The following is a 13,804-nucleotide window of genomic DNA, read 5'->3' on the forward strand; positions in this document are numbered from 1 at the left end:
ATAAACTGTCTACAGCAGCACTTTGAAGATGATGGCCAATAATTTTTTTTTTAATTCTCACCCCAGGATATTTTTTCCATTGCTTTTCAGAGATAGTGAAAAGGAGGGAGGGAGGGGAAGAGAGACAGAGGAGAGAGAGAGAGACACACACACACACACATCGATGTGAGAGAGACACATCGATTGGTTGCCTCCTGCAGGTGCCCCGACGGGGGTTGGGGATCAAACCTGCCCACACAGGTACATGGCCTGGACTGGGAATTGAACCCATGACCCTCCGGTGCACAGGCTAATGCTCTAAATACTGAGGAACACCAGCCAGGGCGATGGCAAATTTTTGTTGCTAAATTCTTTCTGTGAGCCCAGCTGGTGTGGCTCAGTGGATTGAGTGCCAACCCAGGCACCAAGAGGCCATCAGTTCGATTCGACACAGGCCTGGGTTGTGGGCTTAATCCCCCGAAAGGGGGTGTGCAGGAGGCAGTCGATCGATGTTCCTTTCACATTGATGTTTCTATCTCTCCCTTTCTCTCTAAAATCAATAAAAACATACCAAATAAATAAATAAATTATTTAAGTGAGATTATTTACCTTAAATGTTTCATGACGAGTACGAGTTATATAAAGAAGCTCTGAGAGAATTAGCCCTAAGGCAAAGATGTCCACTTCATTTCCATATTGTACTGAAGTGAGCTAAAGAGACCAAAATATATTTACATTTGTTATTTACCTGATAAAAACATCTGTGCCTTCTGAAGCCAAAAAAAAAAAAAATTAATTTGACTAAAGCATCCTATATAATAAAGAGCTAATATGCTAATTAGACTGGACTATGGAACGACCTCACTTCCAGAACGACCAGTGGTAGGGGGCAGGGCCGCCAGGCAGCCAGGGCTACTACGAGGGTCAAGCCCCTTGCATGAATTTCATGCATTGGGCCTCTAGTATTATATAACAGTACATTTTTATTACCAAGATCTGTGGAGTCTGACTGCCCAAGTTCAAATCTTTGTCACTAAGTAGCTGAATCACCTGTGTAAATTAACCATCAACATGGGAACAATCTCAACCACAAAATGGAATAACAATAGTTTCAACCTCAGAGTTTGATTGTGGGGTTAAATGAGATGGGACAGCTGAAACAGTTAAAATAGTTCCTAGCAAGCAACTTGAATGCAAATGTTCATAGAAGATTTATTCATAATATCCCATAACTGGAAGCAATCCAAATGTCCATCAACAGGAGAATGGATAAACAAATTATGGTTTACAGGCATACCTTATTTTATTGTATTTCACTTTATAGCATTTTAAAAAACTAGGTCAGAAATCCATTCAGAAACACTTTATTGTGATGTGGGATAGCAAATGATAACTGTTTTCCCAAAAGGCTAATAAACTCAAATTTATTTGCAAAATGCTGTCTTCTGGTTTCTTTTCTCTTCCCTATTATTGCCTCACCAAGTACTAGAACATTATATGAACTTAGTGAATAAAGCAGTGGCAGAATTTGAGAGAACTGACTCCAATTTCGAAAGTTGCTCTACTCTTGAGTAAAATGCTATCAAAAGCATCACATGCTACAGAGAAATCATTCGTGAAAGGAAAAGTTCATCAACGCGGCAAACTTCACTGTTGTCTTATTTTAAGAAATTGTCACAGCCACTTCAGCCTTCAGCAACCACCACACTGGTCAGTCAGCAGCCATCAACATGAGGCAAGACCCTCCACCAACAACAAGATTACAATTCACTGAGGGCTCAGATGATGGTTAGCAATTTCAGCAACAAAGTATTCTTTAGTTACTGTGATATGTTGTTGTTGTTGTTGTTTAGACACAGTGCTATTACGGGACAAGCCACAAGATAGTGTAAATAACTTTTATATCCACTGGGAAACCAAAAACCTCATGTGACTTGCTTTCCTGCGACACTCCCTTTATCGCAGAGATTGGAACTGAACCTGCAATATCTCTGAGGTATGCCTGTATTCATACTAGGGGATAGTATTGCTAGTACAAGCAACAATGCGAGCTTCTCCAATAGACATTACTTTGGGTGAAAGAACCAAATGCAAAAGAATACATACTGTATGATTCCATTCATATGAAGCTTAAGAACAGGGAGAACTAGACAATGGTGATAAAAATCAGAGCACTGGCGGTGAGGAGGACTGACTGGAAAAGAGCGTGAGGGTGTTTTCTTGGGTAAGGAAAATATTCTGCTCCTTCATAAGTGTGTGGGCTTCACAGGTATATGCTTTTGTTAAAACTAATAAAAAAAAAATGTATATTTAAGATCTGTGCCTTTTGCCCTAGCTGGTTTGGCTCAGTGGATAGAGCATAGGCCTACGGACTGAAGGGTCCCAGGTTCAATTCCGGTCAAGGGCACATGCCTGGATTGCGGGCTCGATCCCCAGTAGGGGGCGTGCAGGAAGCAGCCAGTCAATGATTCTCTCTCATCATTGATGTTTCTATCTCTCTCTCCCTCTCCCTCTCTGAAATCAATAAAATAAAATAAAAAAGATCTGTGCATTTTATGCTATGTAAATTATTCTTCAATAAAATATTCTTTAAATTTCAAAATCACTAAGAAAACCAAAAGCACAATAATGATTTAAAAAAATATATTCTGAGGGTGACATTGTAGGATGCAGAAGATATATATACATAAAAGCCAAGCAACTGGAAGGACAGAATGACTGGTCACTATGACGTGCCAACCAGCCCGATCGGGGCCCTGATCAGCACCCCTGCCCCCGAACCTCCCGTGGTGACCCCTGCCAGCCCCGCCCTCAGTTGCCCCCCCCCCCCCACATCGCGGGCGAGGCTGGCCAACCTCCTGCGTCCCCTCCCCTCCCTCCTGCTGGCCTGGTCCTGACTGGCCCCGAATTCACGCACCGGGCCTCTAGTATTCAATAAACTGGGAGTTAAAAGGGAGCCAATTAGCCTCTTAATTATCTTCTACTTTCATACTCCACAAAAAACTTAAATGATGTTTTTACGTCAGATGGAAAAATTATGATACATTATTGAGTGAAAAAAATCAAGTCATAAGAGAACACTGTAGTATTCCCGTAAAAGTGTAAGTATATATATTTTCATGTAAAAAAGTCTGTGTAAATATACATTTGTGTTTGTATATTTTTATAACTCACAGAAAATGATCTAAAAGGTTAGACAACATGCCCTAGCCGGTTTGGCTCAGTGGATAGAGTGTCAGCCTGCGGACCAAAGTGTTCCAGGTTCGATTCTGGTCAAGGGCACATACCTGGGTTGCAGGCTCCTCCGCGGCCCAAGCCCTGGTCGAGCTCGGGCAGGAGGCAACCAATGTGTTTCTCTCACATTAGTATTTCTGTCTTTCCCTTCCTCTTCCATTCTCTCTAAAAATCAATGGGGGTAAAAAATCGATGGAAAAATAACCTCAGGTGAGGATTAAAAAATAATGATAATAAATAGATTTTTTTTTTTAAAAAAAAAAGGATAGACAACAAACTGTTGTTAGCAAAGTAACGGTAAAAAGGAAGGTTAAGGGGAATTTCCCATTTTTATTCTATACACTTCTGTACTATTTTAATTTTATCAGTGGTGTCTATTATTTTTATAATTTCTTTAAAATGAAAGAAATAAAAAGAACATAGAGACAGAAAGGAAAGGGACCACACCTGTTCTGGGCTCATGTAGGATGGAGTTCCCCTCTCTTCTGTCCGCAGTTTATCATATTTCTGGAATGTTACAAGTCCAAAGTCTCCAATCTTTATTTGTTTTGTATCTACTAAAAATATGTTGCTTGGCTACAGAAAAAGAAAAAAACAATATTTAATTCGTAAGTACCACTTTGACAGACTGGCATCACATATCCAAATCATATTTAGCAATGGCTATTTTTTAGATTTACTTACAGGGGTGGGCAAAAGTAGGGTTACAGTTGTTCACGTGGAAAATAATACCATAATCTATATATATATAAAAGCCTAAGCGACCATTAGGACCGGTCGACCGAACGACCTGTTGACCGGTTGCTATGATGTGCACTGACCACCAGAGGAAGATGCTCAATGCAGGAGCTGACACCTGGTGGTCAGTGTGCTCCCAGCCGGCCAACCTCCCGTGTTCCCTCCCCCCAGACTGGGTGAGACGGCCCGATCGGCTCTGATTGCTGGCCAGGCCTAGGGACCACACCCATGCACAAATTTGTGCACTGGGCCTCTAGTTAATAAATAACAGTACAAGAATAAACACTGTTTTGTGTACTCACAACTGTACACCTCCTTGTGCCCGCCCTTGTGTAAGGCATTTAAACTTACACAGGTAGCCCAAAATAGAAAATTTAATATCACAGGTCTTTAAAATGCCAGCTAAGCAAGTGGGGACTTCTCTGTCAGCAAAGAAGGTTTGGGGCAGAGCTGCCTTCAAATATCTGAAGAACTGTTAAGGGGAAGATGGATTCACTGCATGGCCCCATGAGTAAATACAGGGCTATAGGGTGGAAACAACCAAAAGATTTGCTTTAGTGTAACCTAAATATACTAATAGTGTAACCTAATATACTAATAGTGGGGTTCAAAGAATGTGAGTCCAAGAGTTCCCTATCACAGGAAGTATTCAAGACAGAACTGGACATCCACTTGGTGGAAATGTTGAAATATGAGACCAGGATTCTATGGGGATCGAAGCAGGTGCCCTTAAGATCCCTTCCAGGGAAACCAAGATGGCGGCAAAGGTAAACAACTAAACTGCCGCCTCGCACAACAATTTCAAAACTACAACTAAAAGACAAAACGTCTACCACCCAGAACAACGGGAAAGCTGGCTGAGTGGAAGTTTTACAACTAGAAGGAAAGAGAAAGGAACACAAACGCTGAAAAACTGAGGTACGGAGGCACGCGAAACGGGCTGGTGGCTGGCGACTGGGCGTGCAGCTTTTTTTCAACCCGAAGGGAGACAAGTCCCCGATCACTCTGAAATCCAGTTTCTGGGGAGACGCGGAGGACCCAGACGCCTACGGGGAGAAGCTGGACTGTTGGCCATCGGGTCGGAAAGTGAGGTTGACTTTTTTGCAGAGGTGCACTCAGCAATCGTTTTCTGCACTGGAGTGCGGGACGCGGGGACTTGGAAACGCGGAAAGGCAGAGAAGGCAGACTAGCAGCCATCGCTGTTTGCCACGCCCTAGCCTAGTGATGCCCTGAGACCTGACCCGCACAATCTACAAACACACCCAAGCTCAGCACAGTGGCTTTTGCATATAAATGGCCTGCCCTGTCAAAGCTTAACCAAATAAACTGCAGCTCCAGTCAGACAGTTCCAAAACCTCCAAATCCCAAGCAAAGAGGAGAAAACTGTAGTTCTTGCTGTAGCTCCTGCTGGGTGGCCTCAGACAGTAGCTGACCTGCACTCCATTGGAGATCCAGAACTAGTGTATCTAGTGGTCTGTGTGAGAGGACACCAGATTTCAACTACTCTCATAAGGGACACATTCAAGAGGCAGACTCAGTGAGCACCAAAGCCCCACTGGAACAAGTCCTGCCCCATAAATGTGTCTCCAGCACAGCAATTCTTCCGTTATAGACACAGCGGGTCCTCACAGCCAATTGGCCTGGAGGTCAATTCCTCCCAGTAACACCAACAACAATCAAGACTTAACTACAACAAGGCTGTAAACACAGTCCACAAAGGGGTGCACCAAGAGTGTCCACCTCAGGTAACTGGGAGGCTGACCCATTGAACCATATAAGGACACCTAGCACACAAAACCACCCTACCAATTCAGGGAAGCAGTGAAAATGAGGAGACAAGGAAACAGATCACAAACGAAAGAAATGGAGGAGAACAAACGACTGGATATAGAGTTCAAAACCACGATTATAAGGTTTTTCAAGAATCTCCTAGAAAAGGCTGATAAATTTAATGAGACCCTTGAGGATACGAAAAAGGACCAACTAGAAATTAAACATACACTGACTGAAATAAAAAATATTATACAGAGACCTAACAGCAGACTAGAGGAACACAAGAATCAAGTCGAAGATTTGGAATACAAAGAGGCAAAGGACACTCCTCCAGAGAAGCAACAAGAGAAGAGAATCCAGAAAGTTGAAGATAGTGTAAGGAGCCTCTGGGACAACTTCAAGCATACCAACATCAGAATTATGGGGGTGCCAGAAGAAGAGAGAGAGCAAGATACTGAAAACCTATTTGAAGAAATAATGACTGAAAACTTCCCCCACTTGGTAAAAGAAATAGACTTACAAGTCCAGGAAGCACACAGAACCCCAAATAAAAGGAATCCAAAGAGGACCACACCAAGACACATCATAATTAAAATGCTAAGAGCAAAAGACAAAGAGAGAATCTTACAAGCAGCAAGAGAAAAACAGTTAGTTACCTACAAGGGAGCACCCATACGATTATCAGCTGATTTCTCAACAGAAACTATGCAGGCCAGATGAGAGTGGCAAGAAATATTAAAAGTGATGAATAGCAAGAACCTACAACCAAGATTACTCTACCCAGCAAAGTTATCATTCAGAATTGAAGGTCAGATAAAGTGCTTCACAGATAAGAAAAAGCTAAAGGAGTTCATCACAGCCAAACCAGTATTATATGAAATGCTGAAAGATATTCTTTAAGAAGAGGAGGAAGAAAAGGTAAAGATAAAAATTATGAACAACAAATACATATCTGTCAACAAGTGAATCTAAAAATCAAGTGAATTAAAAATCTGAGGAACCGAATAAACTGGTGAATATAATGTAATCAGGGGCATAAAATGGGAGGGGATTGATTTCTCAGGGGGAAAGAGGTGTCTGTGTGGGGGATACGGGAAGAGACTGGACAAAAATCGTACACCTATGGATGAGGACTGTGGGGGAGAAGGGCAGAGGGTGGAGTGGGAACTGGGTGGAGGGGAGCTATGGGGGGGAAAAGGAGAAACAATTGTAATAATCTGAACAATAAAGATTTATTCAATTTAAAAAGAATAAAAAAATAAAATAAAGGTGATTAAATGTTTAAAAAAAAAAAAAGATCCCTTCCAACTTTGAGATTCTCAGACTGGGTCTCTACCCAGTAATGCTGCAGGATATCCTGTGCATAACTTCTCATGGGGGCTTCTTCTATGTCAATTTCCCTAGGCCTCTGGCACCTTCTTCAAAAACATTTCCCCTCTATCCTTGAAGGCATACCAAGTTAACCGGAAGCTGATAACTAGCACTGAAGTGTTTTTTCCATGTGACTCTTTGAGCAGATAGGGGAGGGGTGTTCATCCTATTCCACAAATTTATAGAAGGTACTGACCAACATTCTAAAGACCATGAAGAGAGACAGTTATTGAGGAGGAAATTAATATTTTGCCATTGTTGAAAAGGCTAGACTTTTTTTTATTAAATATATTTTATTGATCTTTTACAGAGAGGAAGAGAGAGGGATAGAGAGTTACAAACATCGATGAGAGAGAAACATCTATCAGCTGCCTCTTGCACACCCCCTACTGGGGATGTGCCCGCAACTAAGGTACATGCCCTTGACCGGAATCGAACCTGGGACCCTTCAGTCCGCAGGCCGACGCTCTATCCACTGAGCCAAACCGGTTTGGCAAGGCTAGACTTTCAATACACACAGACCTCATGAGCTAACACGTATGAGAGGGCCTAGTAAAGGCACTGAGAGGGAAGAGACATCAGCCCCGGGCAGCTGAAAGAGGAGCTTCCGAGAAGCCCGCTGGAAAATAGCAGTTCAATTGGAACAAGGAACAGTGAGATTGGAACCTAGCACAAGAATACAGATGGAAAGCTGTGCATGTGTGTGGGGTGGGTGTGGAGGGGAAAAAACGTGCCAATGCTAACTCAAGTTACAGTGCAGGAATATGCTGGGTCTGCAAGCGCAACTGCTAGTCCCACGCAAGGCTATCACCTGACTCTGAGAAACAGGAGGTTACGTTTACAGTGCTATATAAGCTGGCTAGGCCTGTGTAATAAACATATCGGATTGCTTATTTACTGTTCAATAAAAAGGAAAAGAAAAACAACAATGCACCACTGGTTTAATCAGTTATAGCATGACTTAGCAAAACGTTGGGTTGTAGAACATAAAAAAAGGAGTGCTTCTTCCTGTAGGGCTCGGGATCTTTACAAGCTCACTCGCCCTGGAGACCGTCTGAGTGGATCTAGGGAATGAAACGTGTGACAAGTTCTAGATCCATTCGCACTTTAGAGGATCAGAGATATTCCTTCATGACTGTCAACCAATTCTAAAATTTGAAGAGATGGGTTTTTAAATTATTAAATTACATTGATCAATTTTCCACTTACCTTAAGATCTCTATGAATTAACCCTTCTGCGTGTATATAATCCACTCCTGTTACTATTTGCTTAAATAATCCCAAAGACAAATCTTTGTTTGGATTCTTCCCTCTTCTGTTCTCAATCCAGACTTCCAATGTCCCCTTATCACAGAATTCCATTTGGATGAAAAGACACTTTGTCAATGATCTGGATATAAAATTCAAAGAGAAGTAACAATAAAAATAACTTAATAAAAAATACATTTCCTTATTAAAATTATACCTTCTCTTCTTTTTTATCCTCACCCAAGGATATATTCTTATTGATTTCAGAGAGAGAAGAAGAGAGAGAGAAAGAAACATCAATGTGAGAGAGAAACATTGACCATATGCACCAAGGATTGAACCCACAACCTGGGTATGTGTCCTGACTTAAAATCGAACCAGCAATCTTTCGGTGTATGGGATGACGCTCCAGCCAACTGAGCACAAAACATGTCTCAAAACAGAAATCTAAATAAATAAATTTGAATCACAATATAATAAACCATTTTTTACTTAAACCTAAGTTCCTAGATGTCCAGGGTGTTATTTGTTTAGCTAATTTATAAAGTATAAGCCTGTCCATTCTTTAACGCTGAAGGTCCTTGGTCACCTTTCTAAAAGATCGGAAAGGGAACATCAATACAATGGAATTGCAGAAAACCAAATCTTATTATTATATAAAGTAATTTTTAAATATTTTAATTCACCATCAATATACTGAGCATCGTTTTGTGAATAGGCACCTAGAGATGAGGAAATGAGTTAGGCACTATCCTTGCTGTCCTGGGGATGACAGTTGAATAGGAGAGAGGTAAAGGAAAAACAAACATAAAACAATAGCACAAGGATAGGTACTCTAGAAGAAGTGCCAACAAACTGCTATGAGATATAACTGGGAGGACTGATCTCGTTGACCATGTTTTCTTTTTCAGAAATACGGGGGCCTCAATATTAATTTATATTCTTTGAACATACTTTGGCTAGAAAATAGAAAGAGGTCACCAAGAATTTGCTAAAGGCTGAAGTCCCAAGTGCTGGCAGTCAAGAACTCCTGAAACTGATGATACACTGACTGGGCTGGTGGCAGGAGATGATGAATGAACAAGCCCACAATGGCCTCGGGATTGCAGTGAGAGGATCATCCACAAGAAACACTGGGTGTCGCAAGCCCTCATCCGCCCCCCACCCCCCGCCAGTGTCTTGTGAGGGCATGCGAAAGGGGGTAGGGGAGGCTGGGGGAAGGTCAATGGGGGGGAAAAAGGAGATGCCGTATTTTCCAGCGTATAAGACAACCTTTTAACCCAGGAAAATCTTCTCAAAAGTCGGGGGTCTTATACGCCAGAAAATACGGTATTTACAATCCTACCTAATAAAATGGTAATATGTAAATTACCATCACTCCGCTACGCCCACGATTGGGCCAGCGGGAGGCACAGGGGGCGGGACTCGGGGTGGCCAGGGTAGCCAATTGGGCCGGCGGCGCGAGCTCAGCGTCTGCGCCATGGCTGTGCTATGGAACAGAAGGGGCCTCTGGGGCAGCGAGCTCACGTCCCGCCGCGGACCATCAAAAGCGGGGGAGCTGGGTGCCTGTCTGCTCCGGCACCAGGCCTTTCAGAAGCCTCCGCCGAGCTAGAGGCTTCAGAAAGGCCTGGTGCACCAGCAGACAGGCACCCAACTCCCTCGCGATCGAAAGCGAAAGCGTGTAGGGGACCCTACACGTGCATGATTCAATCATGCACTGGGCCTCTAGTTTAGAATTAAAGTGAGTTATTGCCAAATAATGGGTGGGTTACCGTATTTTCCGGCGTATAAGACCCCCAACTTTTGAGAAGATTTTCCTGGGTTAAATATGTACTACTATTTGTAATACTTTAAACAATAAAATAATTTTTTTTAAAAAAGAAAAAGAAACACTGGGTGACTTCCAAAGAGGGATGCCAGCTCTTTTGCATCCTCCAACCCTTTGGCAGTGCTTTACTTGAGACAAAACATGAGTATGCAAGGTAAGGTGCCCTATCACCTTAAGCTCATGGTCTTAAAAGTTATTTTCACTGCTCTCCACCCCACCGTAAGTGGTGTTGTGGCATTTGAAAGAGACGCCTTGATTGCATCTGGGGGGCCTGAGAAAGGGAAAGAAAAGTGCTGGCAGCTGAGGAGGGACACTCCAGTTGCAGCATCTACATGTTCAAACTTCCTCGCAAGACTGCCTCTCCAGCCTCGACTGAAGTCCATCTATGAAACAACAAAGTCAGGAAAGCTAAACCTGAGATTCTGATAACAGCTGAGGACAGAAAAAAATGGCTTGGAAACAAGTTTAGAGCAAGGAGAGGAGGAAGGTAAAGATTATTCTTTGTCTCCTTACCTGCAGAATGGAGATATAACAGTGTCTCAAATAGTCTCTGCTTATCCTTCCTCATCCTTGTTGTGATTATTAAATGTATTAATGGCCCACATATAGCCAATGACAGTTTCCTCCATCTTATTACATCTATGGGAATTTCTTTTTTAGTTACCTTTTGATGTCATCATCTCCATTCCAGCTGTTATAGTAGCGAACAATATTTGGATGACTAAGCTTTGCCAAAACTTCTACTTCACGCTTTACCTTCCTAGTTAAAAGAAACAAGGAATAGAAGGGGTCAGTATACATCCCTGGTAACAATAACACAACACCTCCTTTTTTTGAACAGTTGCCATGGTTCCTAGACCCAGAATTTTAGAATGAAGGCCAGGAGCCCCGAAAAGGAAAAAGTGAACATACAGAAAAAAAACATAGCTGTTTTCACTCTCAACACAGAAGAAAAAGTGGTGACAAATCATTCCAAACATCAGACAACTTAAAAATCATTGGCAGTAGTCTTTGAAATGCCAATGATATAATTATGGTAGCTAATTCATACATTATGTCTTATTTAGACTTGTGCTAAAGTCACCTTGAGTTGCAAAAACAAACCCCGTTTGGGCAGCATGGGTGGGGAACCCGGGCAGTTTGAAGAGCCTCATTCGGAATTTCCAATGTGCGGCCAGGAGACACAAAGGAGAGGACCCAGACAGCGAAACGGAGACTTCGCTGTGCACGTGGGAGCTTTACAGGGGTGTGCAGTCAGGAGTGGAGACAATTCTATGCTCAATGGAATAAACAACTCTGAAATCTCAAGCATGAGAAGGGATAAGCAGACATTGTGCAACTTCAGTCTTTATTTTGAAAAATTATTTATATGACACACAATTTGTAAAAATAAAATTACTCATTATTGACAATCCTAACACAGTTATTACTTGGAGTCATTTATAATTTGCCTTTATATTTTTATATATTTGTAATTATAGTGTACTAGAGGCCCAATGCACGAAATTCGTGGAAGAGGAGGCCTTCGCAGCTGCAGCGGCTGCCTGGATCCCGTGGCTACAGCCCCAGCTTCGTCCAGAAGGATGTCCAGTCTAATTAGCATATACACTTTTATTATTATAGACTAGAGGCCCGGCGCACAAAATTCATGCACGGGGCAGAGGGTCCCTCAGACTCTGCCTGCTTCTCCTTTGCTCAGGCCACTCTCCATATCCCTTTTCCACCTCCTTCTCTAGTCTCTGAAGGATCAGTCTGGCCAACTTAGAAGGAGTAACAACTGCCAGAAAACAAGTCAGGGAGATGAAACTAGAAAATCTCAAAGGTCACCTTGAGCTAAATGATTCTATAACTTCCGTTTTCATCAAGACAGCTTTAAAAGAATTGTGGTACGCAGACAGACCTGAACAGAGCAAGGACTATGGGCCAGGTACAGAAGGTCACTAGAGGGCAAAGTCTTGGGTGCCTGGAAAAGGACAATGGTAGGGTGACACCTCGCCCCCAGGGTGACCTTTCCTCCCCCTAGCATATTGCTGGTCATGCAGTTTGGAACCCCTAACCTTTCTTCCCTAGAGATAACATCTAGGCCTCAGTTGTATTTCAACTCCTGGCCCAGAAAAGCAGCAAAACCAAGTAAGTGATCCTATGGCTGACCTCAGGACCAGCTGCATTGGCACTGACCAACCAATCAGTGGAGACCTTGACCTTCAAAGGACACACCTGGAAAGCTGCTGAATATTCTATTAAGATCTTCCCCTGGGACTTCCCCTAAAATCTCCACCCTTAAAACCCTTAGGACTGAGGACTCAGTGAGCTCTCCCTCCCAGGAGCAGGCCTGCACCTTTCCCTTCTCCCTCCCCATCCCCATCCCCCCAGCGTATTGCCATTACCTTCCTAATTCCCAAACTTCAAGGACCCTTCCTTGGCCTCTATCACTTGTTTCCTAATCCCATTTCTTTCACAAATTACTTCTTCCACCTCTGTGATTTTCTCTCATAGTTGGAGTCTTGGCTCTGAATTCTTTCTTAGCCAGAACTCAAGTGCCGAGGTTGCTGAACCCAGGTCCGGTCTGACCCCAGTGTCTAATACGTAGTGCTCTGAGTAAGCCAAGCTCCTGATGATAGAATAACATTTTTAAAATATATATATTTTTTATTGATTTCAGAGAGGAAAGAGAGATAGAAACATCAATGACTGGCTGCCTCTTGCACACCCCCTACTGGGGATCTAGCTGCAACCTGGGCATGTGCCCTGACCGGAAATTGAACGGTGACCTCCTGGTTCATAGGTCGACTTACAACTGAGCCACGCAGGCCGGGCTAGAGTAACATTTTTAAGGAGGACTGGGAAAAAGTAAATAATATACTCATGAAGAAGACAGATACATAAAAAAGAATAGTACAATTCAACGTATCTTCTTATTTAAAAAAATGAAACAAAACATTTACTACTTACTCGTCCTCATCGTCGTCATCATTGTATTTGACACGTTTAACAACGTAGGTCTTCTTATCAAGTTTGTGTTTTGCTGTGAAAACCCTGCCATATGCACCGGAGCCAATTTGTATTATTTCTTCAAAATCCTGGATAAACCTTAAAGGATAAATATCACCGTTATTCTAAGATCCAACGCCAGCTGGCCCCCACCCCTCCCACTTTGCCTTAAGGTCACTGATGAAATGGACTATATAACGAACTTGCCTCCCCACTTCTGAATAAGAAGGGCCCACTTCACACAGAGACTCAAGTCACAAAGGATCGTTCCTCCCCCACCTCCTCTCAACACAACAGATCATCCCTGGGAGTCACAGGCACTTCCTGGCTGTACAACAGCCATGAGAAAGAATCTTCTCACAAGCATAAGACTTGAGGAAAAAGCACCACATTGTGTCCCGCCGCTACCACCAAGCTATTATAAGAGAAATGAGCAGGTGCTCGGGGCCAGCCTAGGCTCGTAGACCCCTAATTCCATCACGAAGACCTGCCAATTCTACTTCTAAAACACATCACCGGTATCGGCCCACTTTTCCCGTCTGACATCTTCACCCCAGTGCAAGCTTCCACCAGGCTCCTGCAGGACCTTGCTAACCGGACTCCCCACTTTCTCTCCTCCTCCCCTTCAATCACAATCCACAT

The 13,804-nt window shown here is 42.9% G+C and overlaps 1 protein-coding gene across 1 annotated transcript in view; it reads right to left on the reverse strand.

Annotated features, from left to right (window-relative positions):
* The window catches only part of EIF2AK2 (eukaryotic translation initiation factor 2 alpha kinase 2), a 36,759-nt gene that overhangs the window by 7,417 nt on the left and 15,538 nt on the right, over nt 1-13,804 (reverse strand). The window contains exons 10-14 of the mRNA XM_079792737.1: nt 13,124-13,261; nt 10,836-10,931; nt 8,305-8,485; nt 3,661-3,789; nt 589-690 (exon numbers count right to left, since the gene is read on the reverse strand). Of these exons, the coding sequence (XP_079648863.1) occupies nt 589-690; nt 3,661-3,789; nt 8,305-8,485; nt 10,836-10,931; nt 13,124-13,261 (646 nt within the window). The remainder of the gene's footprint in view (nt 1-588; nt 691-3,660; nt 3,790-8,304; nt 8,486-10,835; nt 10,932-13,123; nt 13,262-13,804) is intronic.

This window comes from Cnephaeus nilssonii (assembly GCF_951640355.1).
Source record: "Cnephaeus nilssonii genome assembly, chromosome: 15".
In the NCBI taxonomy this organism is placed as follows: Eukaryota; Metazoa; Chordata; class Mammalia; order Chiroptera; family Vespertilionidae; genus Cnephaeus; species Cnephaeus nilssonii.